Raw genomic sequence first — 23,694 nt, forward strand, 5'->3', positions numbered from 1 at the left:
GGACTGGGGACGCTGTTCGTCCTGATCGGTGCCGTGGGCATCTTGGGCAACAGTCTTGTCATGGTGGCCGTCTTGAGTGAGCGAAAGATGAGAACATCAGTCACCAATCTGCTCATTACCAACCTCGCCTTTGCCGACCTGCTCATCATGTTGTTGGGAATCCCCGAGATTGTACAGTTCATGTTAAACAGGGGATGGTTGTTGCCGTCGTTGTTGTGCAAACTCAACCGTTACGTGCTGGTCATCTCTCTTTATGCTTCCGTCCTCATCCTGGTGGCAGTCAGCATCGAGAGGTAAGTCACGTGTCTCTCTCGCTTCTATCTGTTCTCTCCAGTACAATAGGTGAAAGCTCGTGTAAAACACTGCAGTAAAAGAAGTTTAAAATATACCATTAGTATTATTGTCCAAACTTTTCTTCAAACGTTATTGCAAGGCAAATTGTCTGTAACTACCATCGCAATATATGTCTTAAACAAAAGTCACCATGGTAGTCACAATTAAAATTAACTTAGTTAATTTTGATTAACAGGACTCTGGTGTGATTAGATCTGGATATCTCAGTCTTTTATGGTTGCTCAGAATAGTTGAACATGTAGATAATGTGTAGATCAGACGAAGTTTGTTTGACGCCAAGGAAGTGTTTTGTGTTAGCTCTCAAAGGCGCGCAGAAGTGAAACTCGTTCGGGGGTGAATGTTGAGTGGGCCTGTGATTGTGTTCCGCCTTATACAGTATCCTTCTTACAAAACAGATCTGTTCAAATTATCTCTCATTTTAACTTTCTACATCAAAGGCTGTACCACCAGCATTAAATTTGCATGACGCCCTTCGATTGCACTATTTTTTTATTCGAAACAAGTCGTGTAAAAGTTGGTCAGAAGGTTATAACCTGATGGAGTCAGTAGCTACTGGCTCTAATGCTCCGGGCACTTGCTCATCTGATCATAAAGCCTTCTTTGCCCCACTATTTTTATCTGGTCGCCACAAAAGCCAATTTGTCTTGATGAGAGCCCAGACTCCACCCAGCACATTTGAGGAATTGCTCGTCTTACCACGCTTATAAATGTCGTACCCTGGGCCTTCAAAAGTTTTCTTTTCAAAGGGACGTGATGAAAGATTCCAAATGTTGCCATTTATGGTCGAGCCGGGGTCGTTGTATCGGAACTGTCCTATATTAATCTTACTTGAGGATGCTACAGGTTATTTCCGTGGCTACGGGATCGAAGACATTCACAGTTTGCCCGACGGCTTAAACCGGGGTCTCTCCCCTACCTACCGTAACAGCGTGACGTGTCAGGCCAGAGAGACCGTCAGGTCAGAAGCTGTAAATACACCTCTCGTCATTGTTATACTACTGACGTTACTGGTAGGTCTTCCGGACTAATCGACTTGTCAGTAAGCATCGCCACTGACCCCAACTGTTACTTTTCCAGATTCTACCTCCTTTGTCTAGGTGATATAGGCGAACTAACTTTTGATATGTTATGTCCTCTTCGTCGAAGGTCCAGACGTAATTGGAGAGTTATCAGCAGGATACGGTTTTCTAAGAAAATGTACTAAGAATAACAAGGGTATACTATAGCCTTCCACAAAACAATACACAGCAAACGAGATGGTCACCATAACATGGCATTTGAAATTGTTAACCTAATTTTGCTTAAGCCATGGTTTTATGGGGCGTGCTCGTTGCTACGGTTTAAGTATTTGGGTGAACAAATAGAATAAAACCTAGATTGGAGGACATTGACAACTATCACACTTTCTTTTTCAAACTATCACACTGTCGTCGCTGCTTTGTTTTTACTATCCGTGATGGAGTCTTTTGTATTTGACTGCTTATCTTTACTTCCACCTAATTTCTTGTGATGAACCTTGTTTTTCGGAAATTTGTCTAGTGATGATTGATCGGGAATTTCCAACATGGTTCACGATTTGCATACGAATGTCTGTTTCGACGCCAAGAATCACAAGCAGACATTCCCACGTGTATATGGATGCTCGACGTCCTCGACAAAGCGACTTTCTCATAATTTGCATTAGTTTGCAACCAAAGGCTGGATAACGGTCATTAAAACTTATGCGCTCAGAATATATAGCTCCCATCATCGGAACAATGCCGTTATATCGGTGTGGAGGATCTTTTTCTCTTATCCAAGATTCAAATCGATTTTATTTATTATAAGATAATAATATAACCCGAAAGGCTACAACAAAAATTGTTGATTTCTACTTGAAAAAGTGTTTAGCTTATAAACACATTTATACCACATTTAATAAACGTGGCCTTGTGAACACTATACTTAGTAATAATGGCGTGTGTTACTTATAATAAACATATGACAGTTTATATGGATCACAGTTTTGCATGTTTATCGGCTTGTTACACTTAATTACACAAAGTCATGTTACTTGACAATTCGTGCTCATTGAAAGTAACCACCACACCACTATGTAAACATTTCACATGTTTACTGTAATAAATACATTTCTTTAATTACTAAATACACTGTTTATGAACCCTGTTATAAAGTGTAACTGGGGCCTCCGTGTTAGAATGGGTTAGTGCCCCAGCGCGGCGCAATGACCCAGGAGCCTCTCACAAATGCGTTCGCGATGAATTCAAGTCCACCTCTTGCTGGCTTCCTTTCCGGTCGTACGTGGAAAGGTCTGACAGCAACCTGCAAATGGTTGTGAGTTTCAATTCATTATCTTGCACCATAACGCTGGATTCCGTCGTATAAGTGAAATATTATTGAGTAAGGCTTAAAACGGCAATCAAATAAATACATCGAATCAAATTAAGTTTAACAGAAATGATACAATTTGAAATGAAATGTGCGATGTTTGTCATTTATCATTTAACTCTTAACATGTGGGCTTTTTCCACCAGGCCACGTAAACACTTTCTTATGTGGGATGTAGCTTAGTGATTGAGGTGCGATACTTCTAAGCACAACGGGAGTTCAATACCGCCGATGGATGGGCAATTGGAAGAGTAACCTGCACACCCTAGAGGCGACAATGAGCTGTCTTATGTTCCATGGAAACCGCTTGTTTTCCGTCAGTATGGCATACAAGACTGTGTGCTGCACGTGGAAAAGTTCGCTGTCAACTTGCCGAAGGCCGAACACTTTGGTTTCCCTTGTCCAATCAACTGACGACTGTCCCATAAGTAAAATATTCTTGAGCATGACGTGAAACCACATTAAATCAACAAAAAATCAATTCATGTAAACATGTGGGCTCATTTTCATGAAACAGTGTATGCAAGTGTTTCATCCTAAATATAAGCCGTCCGTGGGGTGTCATACTCGGAGCAAAATCTCCGCACACAAAATTGACCCTGGGTTATTTAGGGCGTGGAACAAGTTTAATTGTGGAAGCCTTGGTACTTATGTAACTGTGCTGTGAAATCTTGGGCTGCAAAGCTATAAACTAAGCTGGCCACCCATATGGAAAAGCTATGACGTTGAATATTTTTTGCCTAGCTTGTCACTATAACCTCTAGGCACGTTCGAGCCATTTTCACCTTTTCTGTACCAGTAGGTGACACCTCCCCTCCCCTCCCCTCCGCTCTACTCCTCGCTCTCCTTTGCTACACCAAGACGGTTATCAGGACGTACGCAGGCCTACCAGTACTACGCCCGCGGGGTGACACACCGCCTTCCACACCTCTACACAGTTATGCCTCATAGCTACAGTTAACCTAAGATCACGTCAAGGAGCAATAAAGCGGACAGATTCTCCAGGATGTTAACCTCTGGCATCGAGCGCGAGAGAACAATTTATCTCCGCTGGTTTTACACAACTTGAGTTTTGACTTTTTTAAAATGTAAAAATGAATACAGGGGCCAGTAGCCTGAATAAGAACAAGCGGCTATTCCGTCATAAAATTATTGGAGCACATGATCCCTGTGTGTTACATGTGGCGACAGCACCATCCCGGGCTGACGACGACCGTCTTGTATGGAACCGTGTCAGGAACGTGGTCATTTGTGGACATTATCCCGCTCCGATCGACAGTACATAGTCATCATCCTGGCACTAACGCTATAAATATGCCCTACGTTACAACAGCTGATAATTACAAGCCTTAGTCACTAGGCAGGTTTCAGTACGTACTGCTGATAACAGTCAGCCGATCGAGTAGCCATTTTCCTCTGACCACCATCAGTCTTCAGTTCGTATGGCCAGCATTAAACTGAGCTCTGTCTAAAATAACCTTCACGCGCCTTTCACGCAGCCGACATATTCCGTGAAACGTCGCCTGAAGAGAGAAGGTGTAGCTGGACCCGTCAGGTATGTCGTTAGATGAGCTTATAATCGGCAATAAATCAGAGTCAGGAGACGGAGAGTCTGGGGGCGATTGCCACGCCTGACAAACAGACTACTCCTGAAAAACAGTCATACCACTCCTGACAAGCAGTCATACCCCTCCTGACAAGCAGTCATACCTCTCGTGACAAGCAGTCATACCTCTCCTGAGCGAGCGGTCATGCCACTCCTAAAGTTATGTCTACAGATGGTCTACAGAAAAGTCACATCCAAATCTATTGTTCAACAAATACGCAGATGTTACGCAACGGTAAGAAGTGCAGCTTTACATAATGGACCTGTATTCCTTATAAACATTTCATATCATGTTAGCTTAAACTTCAAGTTCAGATAGGCCTGCCAGCAGCCTGTGGATGGTTGTCGGTTTCCCCAAGGGTCTGTCCGGTTTCCTCCCACCTGGCCGCCTTCGTAAAAGTGAGATATTATAGTACGGCATTAAACACCAATTAACTAAATAAATAAATAAATGAAATATGATTTCAAATATTGTCCATAAATGGTAAATGTTATTTTTTTGGACATAATGTGACGTTTTTTTCATGAGAAATGGGTAAAAGAACAGGTATTTTTAAGAATAGCTCATTCCTTTTGCTGATGTGAAGCCGAAGCTTGAATGTACGAACCCTGTTACGCAGCCTAATACAGGATTGATTGTACTTGTATATAGTTTCTCACAGATCTACTTAACGCATCTTCCATTTACCTGCACAAAAACTTATTCAAAAGCATTTTGGTCTCAAAACCCATTGCGCACTGTGCTTAAATGCCGGGTCAGTCTATTCATTCTTGAGACAAATTCTGTGCAAACGAGAAGTTAACGGCTACCTGGCAGAATGCTTAAGTACATAATTGCACGTGGCTGGCCGCATGTAGCCCCATTCGTTGTAGAGACCACTTCTTGCACCACTCCAATTTGCCGCTAACTCAGAATGGCGACATCGATTTATTACGTGCCGTAGTTGACTGAACAATCCTGTTATATAGTCATGTCCATTTGAAATGGCGCTTGACATGTTCCTTTGTTCCAAACTGCATGCTGGCTAGATAGAGAGTATACTCAGCTGGGGACGTAGACTGACCGACATGTGTCAGGTTGGGGAGATCTCCTGGTTTGATCCCTTATAGTTTCTAACATTGGCTATGAATGTGTTCATTATGTTAAGGTGGTATATTTGATAGGGTTGTGTATACGTACTAATGGGATTGGCGAGCGTCCTTCGAACGGCGGCTGTCTTGATAAAACCAGTACATCATAACCCTATATATCATTTTCGCTTTCCGAATACACATTGGCTCTTTGTGTGCGGTCGTTAATGGTCAGTCTGTCGCAGACATCATTTACGTATATGCATAACAGATATACGCCCGTATCTGACGCTTTTCCTTTATTCTTGGATCCAAGGAGGCCCCTGTTCATCAGGACTGTCAGAATAATCCCACGCCACTTCACAAGTACCAATGTCCATTTCTCCACAGGTCTTACCCTCTGCTCTAGAATTGTTACTCAAAACCCCCTCATAACAGAACACACACAGTGGCGCTAGTGTACATCTTTACCCTGGCTATTACCGTCGGCTCTGCTGGCCTTATCCATCGGAAACTTCTTCTATAATATATACCATCCTATTCTCCTGCGTTATATAGTTTAACATAATTGTTGAATTTTCCATGATTTATGGAACGTGGTTTTTCAGAACCTGTCGCGGTCATTTAACTTGAGATCTAGGCGTCGAAAAAGACAAGTGTATAACGGGCGTCAACCACAGGTTGAAAGTGCCTATTTTGACATGTTAAACAAACGCCAGATATGAATGAGCGAACAAGTCGCGCGCACAAGGCCACAAAATCCACCTGATAAACAACCTCATTCCAGTTGGCGTTTAATCAATTCTATGCAAACGTCATTCTCGTCATCTTGATAGATAAAAAACGACTCCATTCAACTTGACTTTAATCTGTCCTGTCGGAATGTTGCGCTTATGGTCATAATTGGTGGGAACCATTGCATTCAAACTGGCTTTACTCAGTTAGATCATGACCGGTATAAACTGTATGTAAGTGCCATGTCCACGATCATGACCGGTATAAAGCCTGTGTGAGTGCCATGTACGCGATCATGACCGGTATCAAGCCTGTGTGAATGCCATGTCCACGATCATGACCGGTATAAAGCCTGTGTGAGTGCCATGTCCACGATCATGACCGGTATAAAGCCTGTGTGAGTGCCATGTCCACGATCATGACCGGTATAAAGCCTGTGTGAGTGCCATGTCCACGATCATGACCGATATAAAGCCTGTGTGAGTGCCATGTCCACGATCATGACCGATATAAAGCCTGTGTGAGTACCATGTCCACGATCGTGACCGGTATAAAAGCCTGTGTGAGTGCCATGTCCACGATCATGACCGGTATAAAGCCTGTGTGAGTGCCATGTCCACCATCATGACCGGTATAAAGCCTGTGTGAGTGCCATGTCCACGATCATGACCGGTATAAAGCCTGTGTGAGTGCCATGTCCACGATCATGACCGGTATAAAGCCTGTGTAAGTGCCATGTCCACGATCATGACCGGTATAAAGCCTGTGTGAATGCCATGTCCACGATCATGACCGGTATAAAGCCTGTGTGAGTGCCATGTCCACGATCATGACCGGTATAAAGCCTGTGTGAGTGCCATGTCCACGATCATGACTGGTATAAAGCCTGTGTAAGTGCCATGTCCACGATCATGACCGGTATAAAGCCTGTGTGAGTGCCATGTCCACGATCATGACTGGTATAAAGCCTGTGTGAGTGCCATGTCCTCTTCTCAGTACTCCCTTCGTACTGCCGGGCTGCCGCTTCGTTTCACCCTTTGGTAATACCATGGCAAGATTGTGGAATTAACCGGCATCCATACCGGCACTTAGGCCTACTTTGTGCAGAGCAGACAGTTCATGAATAAGGACAACACTCTTGTGATTTTACGAACAACAGCTAATTCCGTGAATTACAGAACTTCAGCATGACACTCGTCCTCTGTGTTGTCAGCTCGAGAGAAGAGCGCTGAAAATTCTTCACATCCCATCCCACAGCATGCAACGTATGTTTATTATACCGAAAAAACAATGCACCTAATCGGGATGTGTTCAAATCGCCGAATTGTACGTCGATTCTGTAAGACGGGTCGGAGTTGTGGGGCCACGTGGCCACCCACATTTAAAACAAAATGGCCGCCAGGTGTTAAAGCACTGGGGAAAAGGTGACTGACCCGTAAGGCCTAGGTGTACAAAATAACGTCACGAAAGCTATGCAGACATACCCAGACTGTCTGAAAACCTGAAAATTATACAAATCCAACGGATACAAGATCACAGACAGCGATTCAAGAATACGCATTATATTTATACAATAACGTTGGGAAGACCGTTTTCTTCACCTACGCAGTTTGTTACTAAGGAGATCACGTGGTCTCTAGCTATTACTATTTACAGAATAACGGAGCTATAACGCTAAACCTTTTGTTTACTTTACGAACATGCAGATGTCGGAGAGCCCACTAAGGGAGATAACTGCAGTGGCAGAAACTCACGTGACCGTTGAATATTAGCACGTGGTCATTGGATATTGCCTTGTGAACGTTAGATATTGCTTTTTGAGCGTAACGATGCATTTCTTGGGCGTGTAATTGCTGCACATCATGTTTTGCAGAATATCATGTGACCGTCTCTCGACGAATGAAAATGGAGAATAATCGTATGTGGTCTAATAATATCACATACCACATGGCCGGGGTGTTGTACATTACCATATGCTAAATGTCCTCTGGTTGTACATTATCACATGCCAAATGTCCTCTGGTTGTACGTCACACGCACCAAACCCCATATATGTTACAAACGCCAATGTCTTCACACCATAATCTGTGTCATAAATCATACATTTATGACAGACCTCCAATTCCACATAATATCCTGTTCCTTTGAACCACTTCAATATTGAAGTCATTGATTTAAAACATATTTCTGACAGAGTTCAGTGAAATGTAACATCTATGACAGCAGAGATAAAAACATTTGTCTTATTCATCGATTTTTCCGCTGAGCAAACCTGAAGCTGCACCATAGTTTGAACGTTAGTCTTTAGTGGTAAGGGTCACACAACACCATCTGACTGACTGACTGACTGATTGATTGATTGATTGATTGATTGATTGATTGATTGATTGATTGATTGATTGATTGATTGATTGATTGATTGATTGATTGATTGATTGATTGGCTGGCTGGGGTATAACTGCGGTCTCAACAAGAATAATTCACGTATGCTCGGACAGGGTTAGTCTTAATTTAGGGGTTCTGAGTGCCCGAAGTAAGTGAACAGCGCGATGTCAGAGTCATCTACCTCATTAGAAACGGATAGACTACGTGGTAAGTTATGTACCCCATCAGAAGCGTCCGCAGATAGACCACGTGGTCAGAGATATGTACCCCATTAGCAGCGTCCGCAGATAGACCACGTGGTCAGAGCTGCATACCCCATTAAAAGCGTCCTCGAATAGACCATGTGGTCAGAGTTAAATACCGCTTTAGAAGCGTCCGCAGATAGACCATGTGGTCAGAGTCATATACCTCGTTAGAAACGCTCCGCGGATAGACCACGTGGTCAGAGTTATATACCTCATTAAAAGCGTCCGCAGATAGACCACGCGGCCAGAGTGTCTACCTGATTGGAGGCAGCAGTCGACGGTAGGCGTCGAGCATTTCAGAATCTAAGAGAGTTTTAGAGTCATATGATACCCCCAATCTCCAGCGGAACAAACGTGACTCTTGGCAATAAAGATTCATTATTTATAAGAAAGGAGAAAGTTAAGTGATAAACCTGGCGGAATGTTGTGTTTAGAGGAATCAATACCCTATCTTGGTGGGTCCGACGTTTAGGGATGGATGAGGAGTGAAGGGATGGTAGTGGTCGTCTTGAGCACGACAAAACAGCTATAATGGCACGACCGCCTCTTTCTCGCGTGATTGAAGAGAAAATGATGACAAAGACAGAAAGCTAACAAACATTTCACTTTCTGATAAAAACATGAGTTCACAAGAGAATTGCAAACCGGTCACAACGTGCGGAATGTATAGGTCTTATTTTAATCGGTGCGTGTTTTCCCGACGGGTTCAAAGAAAAAAGATGGTTTTTTATCGCACACATAGGGCTTATGGAATTGTTGCGAAATGATGACGTTTAATATGCCGAATTTTGACATATGATTTCTTAAACATTTCTCATTGGTTCGTGGAAGCCTTACATGCAAGATGCAGTGAAGTCGGGATAGTAATTATAAAAGCCACATTTACCCTTCATCTGTGTCAATCACGTCTATCTCAGGGAGGACGCTACCCTTCATCTGTGTCAATCATGTCTGTCTCAGGGAAGACGCTACACTTCATCTGTGTAAATCACGTCTATCTCAGGGAGGACGCTACCCTTCATCTGTGTAAATCACGTCTATCTCACGGAGGACGCTACCCTTCATCTGTGTCAAACACGTCTATCTCAGGGAGGACGCTACCCTTCATCTGTGTAAATCAAGTCTATCTCATGGAGGACGCTACCCTTCGTCTGTGTCAATCACGTCTATCTCAGGGAGGACGCTACCCTTCATCTGTGTCAATCACGTTTATCTCAGGGAGGACGCTCCCCTTCGTCTCTGTAAATCACGTCTATCTCACGGAGGACGCTACCCTTCATCTGTGTCAAACACGTCTATCTCAGGGAGGACGCTACCCTTCATCTGTGTAAATCAAGTCTATCTCACGGAGGACGCTACCCTTCATCTGTGTCAATCACGTCTATCTCAGGGAGGACGCTACCCTTCATCTGTGTCAATCACGTTTATCTCAGGGAGGACGCTACCCTTCGTCTCTGTAAATCACGTCTATTTCGCTACCTGAGAATCAGAATTTCCTCATCATTCAGTGTAAGTGCCGTATGCATTTGATATCATCTTGATTATCATTCTCTCGTGTCCCAGCATTTGGGATTATTTATTCTTGAATTCAACCGCTGAATTATGATTCCAGAATAGGAAAACAGGAAACATTTCAAATACTAGCTACATAGAAGTCCCAACAAAGACATGTACAAATCCTAACAAAACGACATAATTATCCCAACAAAGCCATATGGTCTTCCCAACTAAGTGGCATGCTCTTTCCAATAAATTTACATGGCAATATAGTCAAAGCGAGATGGTCTCGCCAGCAAAGCGACATCGTCAGTTCAACAAAGCAATAATGGTCTCCCCAAGAAAACGATATATTCTTTCCAACAAAGCGATAATGATCTTCCCAAACAAAGTGATGTAGTGTTCCCAACAAAACGATATTGTCTTCCCAAAGAAAGTGATATTGTCTTCCCAAAGAAAGTGATATAAACTTCCCAAAGAAAGTGATATAGTCTTCCCAACAAAGCGATATGGCCTTCCCAAGAGGGCTGATCTTCCCACGAAAGTGATATGGTCTTCCCAAACAAGGGATATAGTCTTCCCTACAAAACGATATAGTCTTCCCAAACAAAGTGATATAGACTTCCCAAGGAAAGTGATATAGACTTCCCAAAGAAAGTGATATAGTCTCCCCAACAAAACGATTTCGTCTTCCCAAGAAGGCGATATCGTCTGCCCAAGAAAGCAATTTGGCCTTGCCAAGAAAGCGATATGGCCTTCCCAAGAGGGCGGTGTGGTTTTCCCAAGAAAGCGATATGGTCTTCCCAAGAAAGCGATATGGTCTTCCCAAGAAAGCGAAATTGTCTTCCCAACAAAGCTATGTGGTCTTGTCAAGAAAGCTACATATTCTTGCCAAGAAAGCAGTATGGTCTTCCCAAAAAAGCGATATTGTCATCCCAACAAAGTCAGTTTGGTCAAGCTGATATGTATTTATTTATTTATTTATTTGATTGGTGTTTTACGCCGTACTCAAGAATATTTTAGGTCAAGCTGATGAAGTGATATGGTTATCCAATCAGAAGTCTGTAATACCGCTGACTTTTTCCACTGGCTCTCCCACGAAATTTTAGCCTTAAATTCTTTGTACCCAGGAGACAAACTGATTGATTGTTTTTGTTTTTGACTCTGGCAATCGGGATTAAACCCTTTTACCGCCTGGAATCATCGTGATTTTCCTGCGTGCAGATGGTGCATTGTGCAAAGTGATGAGGAAATAATTGTATTCTTAACGCACCTGTCCCTTGTGAGCCCCCCTCGGTGGAGCGGCAGACACCACACTCATGTATACCCTTCCACAATTCTTGGCTGACATGTTTGAGGATTGTATGCCCCGGAACCCACGGCCGGCTTGAAGATCCCTGCTTAGGGCTACAACTCCCACAACGTTTATTCTGACGTCTTTACATGTTAAATGTGCATCTGTGTTGGCGTGGTCATTTATGTGGGCACAATGATAACCCGAGAGTAGGCACTGATTCTGGTAGTAGAGAGCAGACACTTATTCTGGTAGCAGAGAGCAGGCACTATTTCTGGTAGCAGAGAGCAGGCACTGATTCTGGTAGCAGAGAGCAGGCACTAATTCTGGTAGCAGAGAGCAGGCACTATTTCTGGTAGCAGAGAGCAGGCACTGATTCTGGTAGCAGCGAGTAGGCACTGATTCTGCTAGAAGAGAGTAGGCACTGATTCTGGTAGCAGAGAGCAGACACTTATTCTGGTAGCAGAGAGCAGGCACTGGTTCTGGTAGCAGAGAGCAGGCACTTATTCTGGTAGCAGAGAGCAGGCACTGATTCTGGTAGCAGAGAGCAGACACTAATTCTGGTAGCAGAGAGCAGGCACTATTTCTGGTAGCAGAGAGCAGGCACTGATTCTGCTAGAAGAGAGTAGACACTTATTCTGGTAGCAGAGAGTAGGCACTGATTCTGATAGCAGAGAGTAAGCACTAATTCTGGTAGCAGAGAGTAGGCACTGATTCTGGTATTGATAATTGAACCAATATTGAATCACTGTATTGATAAATGAATCAAAGAATTGATGTGGTAGTTCGTCGGCAGCTGTTTCTGTTACGAGGCAAATGATATCGCTGTACTTCAATGAACTGCAAAAAGATGATTTAATTTAAAATCGAAAACGCGATACACGTGTAAAGTACAAGGAGTGTTAGACTGGTAATTTATGGATTGCCTTGGCATTGGCACAATACTAGTTGGGTTTCTTGATTCAGAATGGTAGGCGACAGCTATCTTAATTTCTGTTCAACCTAGTATGACTTATCTATGCTGAGTACATGATATCTTGAAAGGTAATAAAAACTGGGACAGAGTCTTGCCTATCACTGATGCCATGATGGATTGGTATAGAATGAACTCAATGGTCAAGAATGGCTTCCATCCGAATGCATGTTTAGCTCCAGGCTTCAAACATGTCCCTCGGCGTCAGACCTGATGGCTACTCTTCTTTGAAAATTTAAAGTTTTGAAACCCTTATATTACCTTAAAACATGGAAAAAGTAGCGACAGAAACTGTTTTCAAGTCTCTTAGGTCTCTGACTCTTTACCTGTGTCCAAAGAATCCCAAGTGCTGTCTAGTACTGTGTCCATTAGAACACACGACCACATGGGAGTACGGGTAATTTCAACCACTCAGCATGGAAAGCCGGCTTAAAATATGTTTGATGTCTGTCTGTAAACTATCTAAAGATAGGCTGTAAATTCATGCGTGTGAGGATAGGGCCTACTGGGTAAACCGATTTCATATTAGCCACTCCGGAAGTGCTTTAGGTTTGTCACGTACACACGTAAATCGCAAGAATTTCGGCGCATGGGGACAAGTTTATGAGGAAAGTTGCATTTAAATACAAAACGTATTTCGTAAATATCAGATTGAAATTAAGGCGTTCGATTCGGCATAAATGGTTGCGGTTGTGGTATAAGCGAAAGGGCGAAGTACTCTAAAAGCGACAGGATGGTCCACAGGTGTATGTCAATGTACCAATGAAATGTCGGCTCGTGTGAACGTTCACGGTACAAAACAAATATCGATATTTTTATAACAGTCTTTTGGTTACATATCAAAGATTACAGGAATACGAGGTTGGCATTAACGGTGCGCTGATTGTTACCACCCTGTAATACTAAATAAAGACAGCGCTAAAATAGGAGCTCGGGGTAAGCTGACAGATCAGTCTAAACATTTTATTGAAATATCGATAAACAAAAAACAGCCTATTACCGGCGCATACAAAAACATTACACCAATGCATATAGCAATAAAACAATACTTTAGTTACAAATATATTTACGTAAATGTATATATATATATACCATCATACCACGTCACTTTGCCTACACACCCTATAGTCTGACCTAGATATACACAACTAGAATATATCATCTAATTCTACTGGCACAACAAAACAGATTTGCCTGGAGCTGAAGCTGGAAAATTGAAAACTGGAAATTTCAGTCTCACTCCCATTTGATTCATCATTTCTTCTAATGAAACTTACAAAGTTCACCTAGACCTTATAGACATACTTCAAGCATATTCTCAAAAGACAAAGACCTATGTAAAGGAACTGAATGAAAAAATGACGGACCGCTGTCATATAAATGAAATATTCTTGAGTACGGGGTAAAACACCATTCAGATAAATAAATCAAACAAAAGATGACCGACGAACACAGTCCACAAATTTGTGTCGTAAATATATAACGTAACACTGTATATATCAGTATTTCCTGATGCAGATGCATGCAGTTCTCCCACGAAAAAACTTCAGTTTACAGCACTGTACTGACGGATTGTCACTCCGTGCCTTCAAATACTATACAAGACCGAAATGTCTGGAAATTGGCACACTCATGAAGTCTTGAATTTTCTGTTAATTGGTTTAAGCCTAATGTTGGCACAGTGGCAAACATCAAAAAACTGTGTCATAACTATATGGAACATTCACTGTTTTGACTGGCAGGACAGTTGGCTAGACCACCTTTCGTTACAATTTCAGTAAACATTACCTTAAAAATGGACTGAAATTTACAAGGATATGAAATAAATCTACAGATACATGAACATTTATACTTTGTTTTAAAAACATGCAAGAAACAGTTTCACCTGATATACATCACTGGTTAGGAGTTAGGTGTCAGGAGGGGCTGATGATTTGGGAGAACTAGGGCATTTATCAGGTGCCCTCACAAAATTATTCACCATGTTACAGTGAAAAAAATGCCAGATTTTGTTTGGGAATATTAAAATCATACAGAGCGACAGATCATTTTTTTTTATTCATCATATGATGTGCAGCTTGCTAATTTAATGGTATTTTTCACCCATTTATAAATATGCATATTTACTGTGCTCAAGTTTGTGGTTACATTGTGTACTAAATACAACTTTGTGGTTACATTGTGTACTAAATACAACCTTACATGCTAAATCTGAGATGATCTGGTAAGTGTCGTTTTATACAGTTAAATCTTAATTTATATCGCCAAATCTGGATTTAAATTCTAAATCGGAAAATGTACCTTGTAAGGTAACAAGATTAGTGCGCACGTTTTGATGGCGTAGGAAGCGAGATTCTAATGTTGGTATATTGTGAACAACGGTTATGATGAGGAAGCAAATAAGTATATAGTTTTTCCCCGACGTACTTTATCAACAGCTGTTACGATTGTGATTAAATCTTCATCGAGCTCCTACATTTCTGACCATTGTCCAGCTATGCACACTCTCACTGAAATCGATCTGCCTACTTCGGCCCCTCCGCCTAAGCCACAAAGCGGTTGCAATTGTTCATCATCAGACACGATAAGATATGATGTCCAGGGATAGTGTGGATTCCTCCACCTCTGCGCATTCAAAATTAATCCTTGGATCCTGGTAATTCACATGCAATTTTTGATAGATGAATGACTATTTTACTTAGCCTATACTTAACGAAAGATGTGAAGAGAACCATCAAAAGTCTACTTTTTTCGATCTACTTTTTGTTTATTTGAACAAATTTCGCTGTCATAGAATGATGTACAAAAAAGGTTCAGTTTCACTTGGTTTTTAAATAAACACCAAGGAAATAAACTGGATACACACTGATTCCTTTTACGAATGTTGACGTTACGCTGAATAATGATGCCATTTAGGTCAAAATTTCGGTTTACCTCGGGTATAATCTCTGAAGTGTCATTATCAAGACATGACACAACTAAAGTGGCATCATTACTGGAGCTACCACATTTTTCTCCATAAAACTCCCTCATGACTCCTGTAGATTTTGACAAATGTTATTTTTAAATACACGATTTTCACTTCGAGACTTTATCAAAGCTAGTTTCGTGTAGGCCCTATGTGTTGATGCAATATCGCACCCTATTACAGCATCCATTAAATAAAGTGTGTGTGTATTGCCGTGTGTTACCCCAACACTGTCTTTGTGTGAAAAGAGGAGAAAGAAAAAGAAATTATGTCTAAGTACTCTTTTCCCAATACATGCGTTAGGTATTGATCTTGGACCGCCGATCTACCAATGTTTTGTCCGTATTGATGTTGTCATCATAAGTGATGATAGCTTCGTTTATTCCGTCCAGAAGTAGTTCAGGCGGCATTTCTGGCTGGCCGTGATGACTACCGGTGATTCCAAAGCGCCTTTCATCAACTAAACTCAAGCTTCAATTCCACCATTCATAGGCCTTGTATGGAGTTCGTTGTAAAAAGAAACAGGCCGGTTTTCTCCCAATGACACTGCGAAAACAAATAGGCCGGTTCTCTGCCATTGACAAACTGTGAAAACAAATGGGACGGTTTTCTGCCAGTGACAAACTGTGAAAACAAAAAATCCGGTTCTCTGCCAGTGACACACTGTGAAAACAAATAGGCTGGTTTTCTGCCAGTGACAAACTGTGAAAATGAATAGGCCGGTTTTCTGCCAGTGACAAACTGTGAAAATGAATATGCCGATTGTCTGCCAGTGACAATCTGTGGAAACAAAGAGGCCGGTTTTCTGCCAGTGACAAACTGTGAAAACAAAAAATCTTTTCACCAATTATTCCACTGGTGGAACACAACATTTACAGACCTATAAAGAACAGTGAGGGATAAACGAATATCAACAATTCAAAACATCTGAAGCATCTCTGCAATTAAGGGAACGGATGGAAAGTCATCCATGAACGAAACTAACATGCACATTTAAATTTAATGAGCGAAGAACAAAAGCCTATGTATTGACAACAGAAAAATCTTCCATACGAACCAAGACTGAAAAATGCTACGTACTGAACACAAGCCGAGTAAAGAATCTGTGTGGGCCTCAAGCTGCATGAAGAGTGTTTTGGTGACACAGTGTGTATGGAGAGCCATTTTGGGACACAAGCTGCATGAAGAGTGTTTTGGTGACACAGTGTGTATGGAGAGTCATTTTGGGACACAAGCTGCATGAAGAGTGTTTTTGTGACACAGTGTGTATGGAGAGTCATTTTGGGACACAAGCTGCATGAAGAGTGTTTTTGTGACACAGTGTGTATGAAGAGTCATTTTGGGACACAAGCTGCATGAAGAGTGTTTTGGTGACACAGTGTGTATGAAGAGTCATTTTGGGACACAAGCTGCGTGAAGAGTGTTTTGGTGACACAGTGTGTATGGAGAGTCATTTTGGGACACAAGCTGCATGAAGAGTGTTTTGGTGACACAGTGTGTATGGAGAGTCATTTTGGGACACAAGCTGCATGAAGAGTGTTTTGGTGACACAGTGTGTATGGAGAGTCATTTTGGGACACAAGCTGCATGAAGAGTGTTTTTGTGACACAGTGTGTATGGAGAGTCATTTTGGGACACAAGCTGCATGAAGAGTGTTTTTGTGACACAGTGTGTATGGAGAGTCATTTTGGGACACAAGCTGCATGAAGAGTGTTTTGGTGACACAGTGTGTATGGAGAGTCATTTTAGGACACAAGCTGCATGAAGAGTGTTTTGGTGACACAGTGTGTATGGAGAGTCATTTTGGGACACAAGCTGCATGAAGAGTGTTTTGGTGACACAGTGTGTATGGAGAGTCATTTTGGGACACAAGCTGCATGAAGAGTGTTTTGGTGACACAGTGTGTATGGAGAGTCATTTTGGGACACAAGCTGCATGAAGAGTGTTTTGGTGATACAGTGTGTATGACGAGCCATTTTGGGACACAAGCTGCATGAAGAGTGTTTTTGTGACACAGTGTGTATGAAGAGCCATTTTGGGACACAAGCTGCATGAAGAGTGTTTTTGTGACACAGTGTGTATGAAGAGTCATTTTGGGACACAAGCTGTATGAAGAGTGTTTTTGTGACACAGTGTGTATGAAGAGCCATTTTGGGACACAAGCTGCATGAAGAGTGTTTTGGTGACACAGTGTGTATGAAGAGTCATTTTGGGACACAAGCTGCATGAAGAGTGTTTTGGTGACACAGTGTGTATGAAGAGCCATTTTGGGACACAAGCTGCATGAAGAGTGTTTTTGTGACACAGTGTGTATGAAGAGTCATTTTGGGACACAAGCTGTATGAAGAGTGTTTTGGTGACACAGTGTGTATGAGAGTCATTTTGGGACACAAGATGTAAGAAGAGTGTTTTAGTGGCACAGTGTGTATGAAGAGTCATTTTGGGACACAAGCTGTATGAAGAGCGTTTTTGTGACACAGTGTGTATGAAGAGTCATTTTGGGACACAAGCTGTATGAAGAGTGTTTTTGTGGCACAGTGTGTATGAAGAGTCATTTTGGGACACAAGCTGTATGAAGAGTGTTTTTTTGTGGCACAGTGTGTATGAAGAGTCATTTTGGGACACAAGCTGTATGAAGAGAGTTTTGTGGCACAGTGTGTATGAAGAGTCAGTTTGGGACACAAGCTGTATGGAGAATGTTTGTGTGGCATCAGTAGTAGAATGAATATGTGTGGTGTACAAGCCGTATGTGAGATACAAACTGTTAGAACAGTCTGTGTAGTGCACTAGGTATATGAACAGTGTGTGGGACACAAACTGAACGATGAGTGTTTGTGGGACGCCAGCTGTATGAAGAGTGTGTTGGATACAAAATGTATGAGGAGTCTTTGTGGGACACAAGCTGTATAAAGAAACTGTGTGGTTCACAAGCTATATGAAGAGTGTATGGGACACAAACTGAATGAGGAGTCTATGTGGGACACAAGCTGTATGAAGAAACTGTATGGTGTTACGATCTGTATGAAGAGTGTCTGGGACACAAACTGCACGAGCAGGCTTTGTGGGACACAAGCTGTATGAAGAAACTGTATGGTGTTACGAACTGTATGAAGTGTCTGGGACACAAAATGCATGAGCAGTCTTTGTGAGACACAAGCTGTATGAAGAAACTGTGTGTTGCACAAGCTGTATAAAGAGTGTGTGCTACACAAACTGTATGAAGAAACTGTGTGGTGCACAAGCTGTATGAAGAGTGTGTGGGACACAATCTGAATGAAGAGTCTGTGTGGTGCACAAAGTGTATGAAGATGCCGTGTGGTGCACAAGCTGTATGGAGAGTGTATGGAACACAAACGGAATGAACAGTCTGTGTGGGACACAGTGTAGAAGAGTCTGTGCGGTGCACAGGCTGTATGAAGACTGTGTGGGACAAAAACTGAATAAGGAGTCTGTGTGGGACACAAACTGTATGAAGAGTCTGTTTGGGACACACACTGTATAAAGAGTCTGTTTGGTACACATGCTGTATGAAGAGTGTGTGGGACACAAACTGTATGAGGAGTCTGTTTGAGACACAGACAGTATGAAGAATTTGAGTGTAGCATCGGCTATCTGTGTGGGACACAATCTGTACAAGGAATCTGTGACAGAGATGGTATGAAGAATTTGTGTGCGGCATCAGCTATCTGTGTGGGACACAATCCATAAAATGTTGTTGTGGGGCATAAGCTGAATGACAAATTTCTGTAGCTTTTTTGCGTAGGTCTACGTGTTGTGACCAGCAAAATTCTGGCACAACTTGTCTCTTCTACAAGCAGCCCACTTCTTGGTGAACTATAGTAAATTGTTCAACTTGTGTTCTCAGCGTATTCGCCAAGAATCAGTAGGTTTTAATTGTAAAAGAACGCAATATCCGAACGTATAACATCGTGTCTCTTTAAGAGAAGAAACTGAACTGTTTTTAAAAACGTTGATATTAAGCAGTGTTTATAGGCTAGGCTGTCAAAGGTTGCCGGCATCGGCCTATTGAACGACAGTTGAAATGTTTACGGTGTGTCAGAATGGCCCGATCTGATCTCGGTGTGGGCAGAAGGCCGGACACAGATGGTTCTTTCTCCAGGAACCGTGTAGTGCTGCCGGGGACAGTGTGCGGATAGTAGAGGATCGGGCCGGAGATTCCAAGACAGGAGGAAATGTACAGGCAGTCTCAGTCGTAACACGCGCCTGCAGCAGTAGCAGGCTGGATATCCGCGTGGCAACTAGGCAAGTCGGAGCATTAATCGAAGAGAGCAATGCTTGATGAAGTCGGGCTAATTACATCCCACCACGATAATAACTTTTACAGATCGCGCTGGTTCGTGAACAAATTCCATGTTGTTTGAAAGCTTTATTTGTTGTCATTATCAATATCAGCATTCAGCGCGCGCGGCTGTTTATAATTCTTGTGCCCGTCTTTAGAAGTCCGCTACCTTCGTTCCTCATTACTGTGTTCGGAGCGGAGTTTAATTGCCTTGCCCCTCTGCCTGCTGCCCCTCAATCCGATCACTGCGCTCCACCAAATCACAGCACACAGCCCAGTTTTTCCTCCACGACTGCATTGACCCACGATCGAAATCTTAACGAAAAAATATAATGAGCTGTAAGAGTAATGCGACAGGTCACCAAATATAATTGTTGATTTATTTAATGTCAATTGCTGTAGTGCATGGTAATAAACATCATGCAAATTTAAAGATAAAACGCAGTGCTATGAATTTAATATTCCTTATAATTCGAGAATTGCAATAAAATATTGCTTTTTTGTTTTTGACCCGCATCTTGAGCGCAAAGCACATTTTAAACATAGCTTCTGAGAGCTGTTTGTTTTCAGATGCAAATAAAAAATATCTGACATATTTGGAAAAACTGCCGTCAAAAGTAACTAAACAAAGAGATGTTTTAACAACTGTTACAATTGTACACTTGCGGGATTTTGTTTTAGAACATGGATGACATGATCAATAGGAATGGCCGCCATTGACAGTTTTATCTTGGCAACTTGCTCATTTTGCTATCTTTTCCTCTGGCCAATTTAGAATTTGGTCTGTTTCATATTTCATTTTGAATATGATCGGTGGATATGCCTCATATCAAAGCTTGCTGTATTTTCACATTATATATGATAATGTTGAGGTTCATTTTAACTGCTTGGAGACATAAAAAATGTGATTCCTCTATACCACAGGTGGCCAATCCCAGACTAATCCACCAGAAGGCAAATTGTAATGAGGTCAAACTGTGGCTAAATGTAAAAAGGAAGCTCCTCCGTTCTAGGGGCTTAATCCCTCATTGATCCGTTAAGTTAGCCATTTGGGAATAGGCTATTTAAAAATGCGAATGCATCGATGAATCGTGTAGGTCACCTTATAGCATTCCAGAAATGCCGTGGAGATGGTGTGCCATTACGAGATATACATGCACGGGTATTTGCTGACCAAGGCTATTAAAGGCTCTGAGACATCGCATCCAGTACAAATGGTGACCGACGTCTCCTGTCGGAAAATACACCTAAATTTTGCAACGGCACACAATTCGGCGTGGCAGCGGCCGAATTTTGTTGCATGCTACTTTTGGCTTACGTACGTCGATAATTTGTGCATGTTGTGTGTTGAGATTAGTCACTTAGTCTCAAGTTCAGCAGATTCAGTAGTGGTCGTGACTATAACATTTAACTGAAGTCTCTAGGTTTTCAACATGATCACATTAGCCCGAGTGTCAATACAGCCTATTCTTGTTTAGCTCATGTCGCAAAGGTTTTGTCACCACAATATGGCTTATGGACTGGCGATGTGGCATTGAACGTCAAACATTCATTCATTCATTCATTCATTTATTCAAATGGAATGAAACTTAGCAGTTTTTCAGTCATATAATAAGTAGTCACATTCAAATGGATTGTGGCCAGGTCCAAGTGAACAGATTCTGACTGACATCTACTAACGTATATGATCTCCACATTTTAGCTGCCAGAGGATGAAAGTAGTCGGCACTGGCTTAGGGAAACACCTCTTTGTTTTCCATTGTAAAGAGAATGCATATTCTTATTGCCCACAAATTCGTATATGTCATGATGGATTCGCATGAAGTTTTCTTTTTATAAATCTGTTTTTCCATCTCTCTGTTCTCCAGATACATCGCAATTATAGAGCCGATAAAGACTCATATCTTCTGTAGCCGTCGCCGATTGGGACTCGTCCTTTGCCTCGTCTGGCCCACCGCTCTGCTGGCCGGACTCCCCACCCTCCTGTTTAACAGGGTTGTCGCCAGTGCTCCGGGACACGCGGTTCGATTCTGTATGATCAGATTCCCGATGAATCACGACAAGAACTTCCTGGTGTTCAAGTACAGCGAGTTCGTGCTGTTTTACCTCCTCCCCATGTGTGTTCAGATTATTCTCTACGTCATCATCACCAGGCGCTTGTTTCTGGGCTCAGACAAATTACACCGGCGACTGACGGTGAGAACGGAAGAGGGTCAGGAGAGAGAGCGGCCTTCAGACGCGATCAGAGCGAGACAGGGCGTGGTCAAAATGCTTATCGCCAGTGTGACCATCTACTTCATCAGCTATTCTCCACAACACGCCATGCTCTTCTACAACACCTTCTCCCCCCAGCATTTCCACAGAACTTGGCCGTTCTTGGTGACGGTAATGATCATCGCTTACATTAACTCGGCCATTAATCCGATCCTTTACGGAATCTTCAGCCAGAATTTCCGTCACACGTTCAAGAAGCTGCTGTGGCGCTGGTTCCCCAGTCGACGGCGGCGGGATAGGAGACGACAGTCCACCCTCAGCCACTCCGGCTCCAGACTCTACCGTCTCACCAGTGTCCGCACGGCCCAGTCAGAACTGTAGCTTTGTCTGGACAGCGGCCTGCCTTCAGACGTCTCATCTTCTTCATGCCATCAAAGTGCTATTATCAACACGTTGTGATTTACTGGCAGAATGACCGCATGAACCGCAGTTTGGAGCAGATTATCGGTAGATTGATCATGTTTACATATTACATTTTTATTGTCTCATTACTATTGTACAGAGAATGTTGCTTTCCGAAATGTTGTTCACCTTGCAGGGCCTATGATGTTTGAGATAATGTGTATTATATTATGTACTATGAGACTGAAGTGACTCTGGATATAGGATCATTTTATAGGTCCTACTCACGATGAGAGCCATGATCTATGAAGCTTGGCAATCTCACATTTCATTACGTGCACACTTCGCAGTAAACCGCATGATTCACAGGTGGTCGCGGAGTTATGAAAGAAACAAGCAGTACGAGAGACACGCCGCTAAATTCCCTGGCCTCTTTCTCAGTCTCTGGCCAAGGCTATTGTCCATGTTTGATCAACGTATTACTCAGATGTCCTTCGAATTATTACAGTTGCAGGACTTTCTCGAGCTTTCAACCAGTACTTTTTGGTTGTCAGTTTCTAAATCTGTTGAATTTTGGGGAGCGGGGAGAAACAATTGGGTGAGCTGTATCAACTCATAATCACATCAGATCGGATAAAACGCGCATGTCAGACTTGTCTGATGCTCTTAGTGCTCGTGGTACTCGAATCACTGAAGGGAGAAATACAGCGAGGCTTGGTGTACAAAACGAAATCTCATCTCAAGTTGAGGACTTGTCTATTATTAACCAACTTGGCGTTAGTAAATTTAACCTTTCCAGTGCACAAAACGATGGAGCCACTTTTTAATTAGTTAACTTCATTATTTGTTTATTAATAAACGATTTTCATCAATGACTTTGTGCTTAACTGATTACTTTGTACCTTCTAAAGTATTATGTACGATGATATAAGCGATTGTTCAGTTTTCAGCTGTTGCTTTGTACAAAGCTGTGACCTTGTCCCCAATGAAGCGTTGTATCACAGGGTCTCTGTTGTACAACGGACCATCCATTGGTGCTGCAGAGTTGGCAATGAAGTTAATAGAAACACATGGTTTCCTCTTTTCGTTCTACATATTATAGGATTAAATATGAGAAATGTAAAAACCAATTTAGTTTTAGGGGAAAGGAAAGTGAATGACCTTGTGCATACAAGAGGCTAGGCAGTGCAAAGCAAAATCCATGTAGAAAACAAATAACAACTACAAGTGTACTATGTTCATGCATGGCGTAAACTACAGTT

General features: G+C 42.3%; 1 protein-coding gene across 1 annotated transcript; it reads left to right on the top strand.

The window, feature by feature from the left end:
- On the top strand, positions 1–22,411 carry LOC135461768 (neuropeptide receptor 15-like). The gene is made up of 2 exons (XM_064738993.1): positions 1–293; positions 21,685–22,411. The coding sequence occupies exons 1-2, from the start codon at positions 61–63 to the stop codon at positions 22,409–22,411; spliced, it is 960 nt and encodes a 319-aa protein (XP_064595063.1). The 5' UTR covers positions 1–60.
- The last annotated feature ends 1,283 nt before the right edge of the window (positions 22,412–23,694 follow it).

This window comes from Liolophura sinensis, chromosome 1 (assembly GCF_032854445.1).
Source record: "Liolophura sinensis isolate JHLJ2023 chromosome 1, CUHK_Ljap_v2, whole genome shotgun sequence".
Lineage (NCBI taxonomy): Eukaryota > Metazoa > Mollusca > Polyplacophora > Chitonida > Chitonidae > Liolophura > Liolophura sinensis.

Excerpts from the sequence above, each read along its gene's own strand:
- LOC135461768 (XM_064738993.1), top strand. The coding sequence starts at position 61 with ATGGTGGCCGTCTTGAGTGAGCGAAAGATGAGAACATCAGTCACCAAT. Across the intron at positions 294-21,684 it reads GTGGCAGTCAGCATCGAGAG|ATACATCGCAATTATAGAGC; the intron begins GTAAGTCACGTG and ends TCTGTTCTCCAG.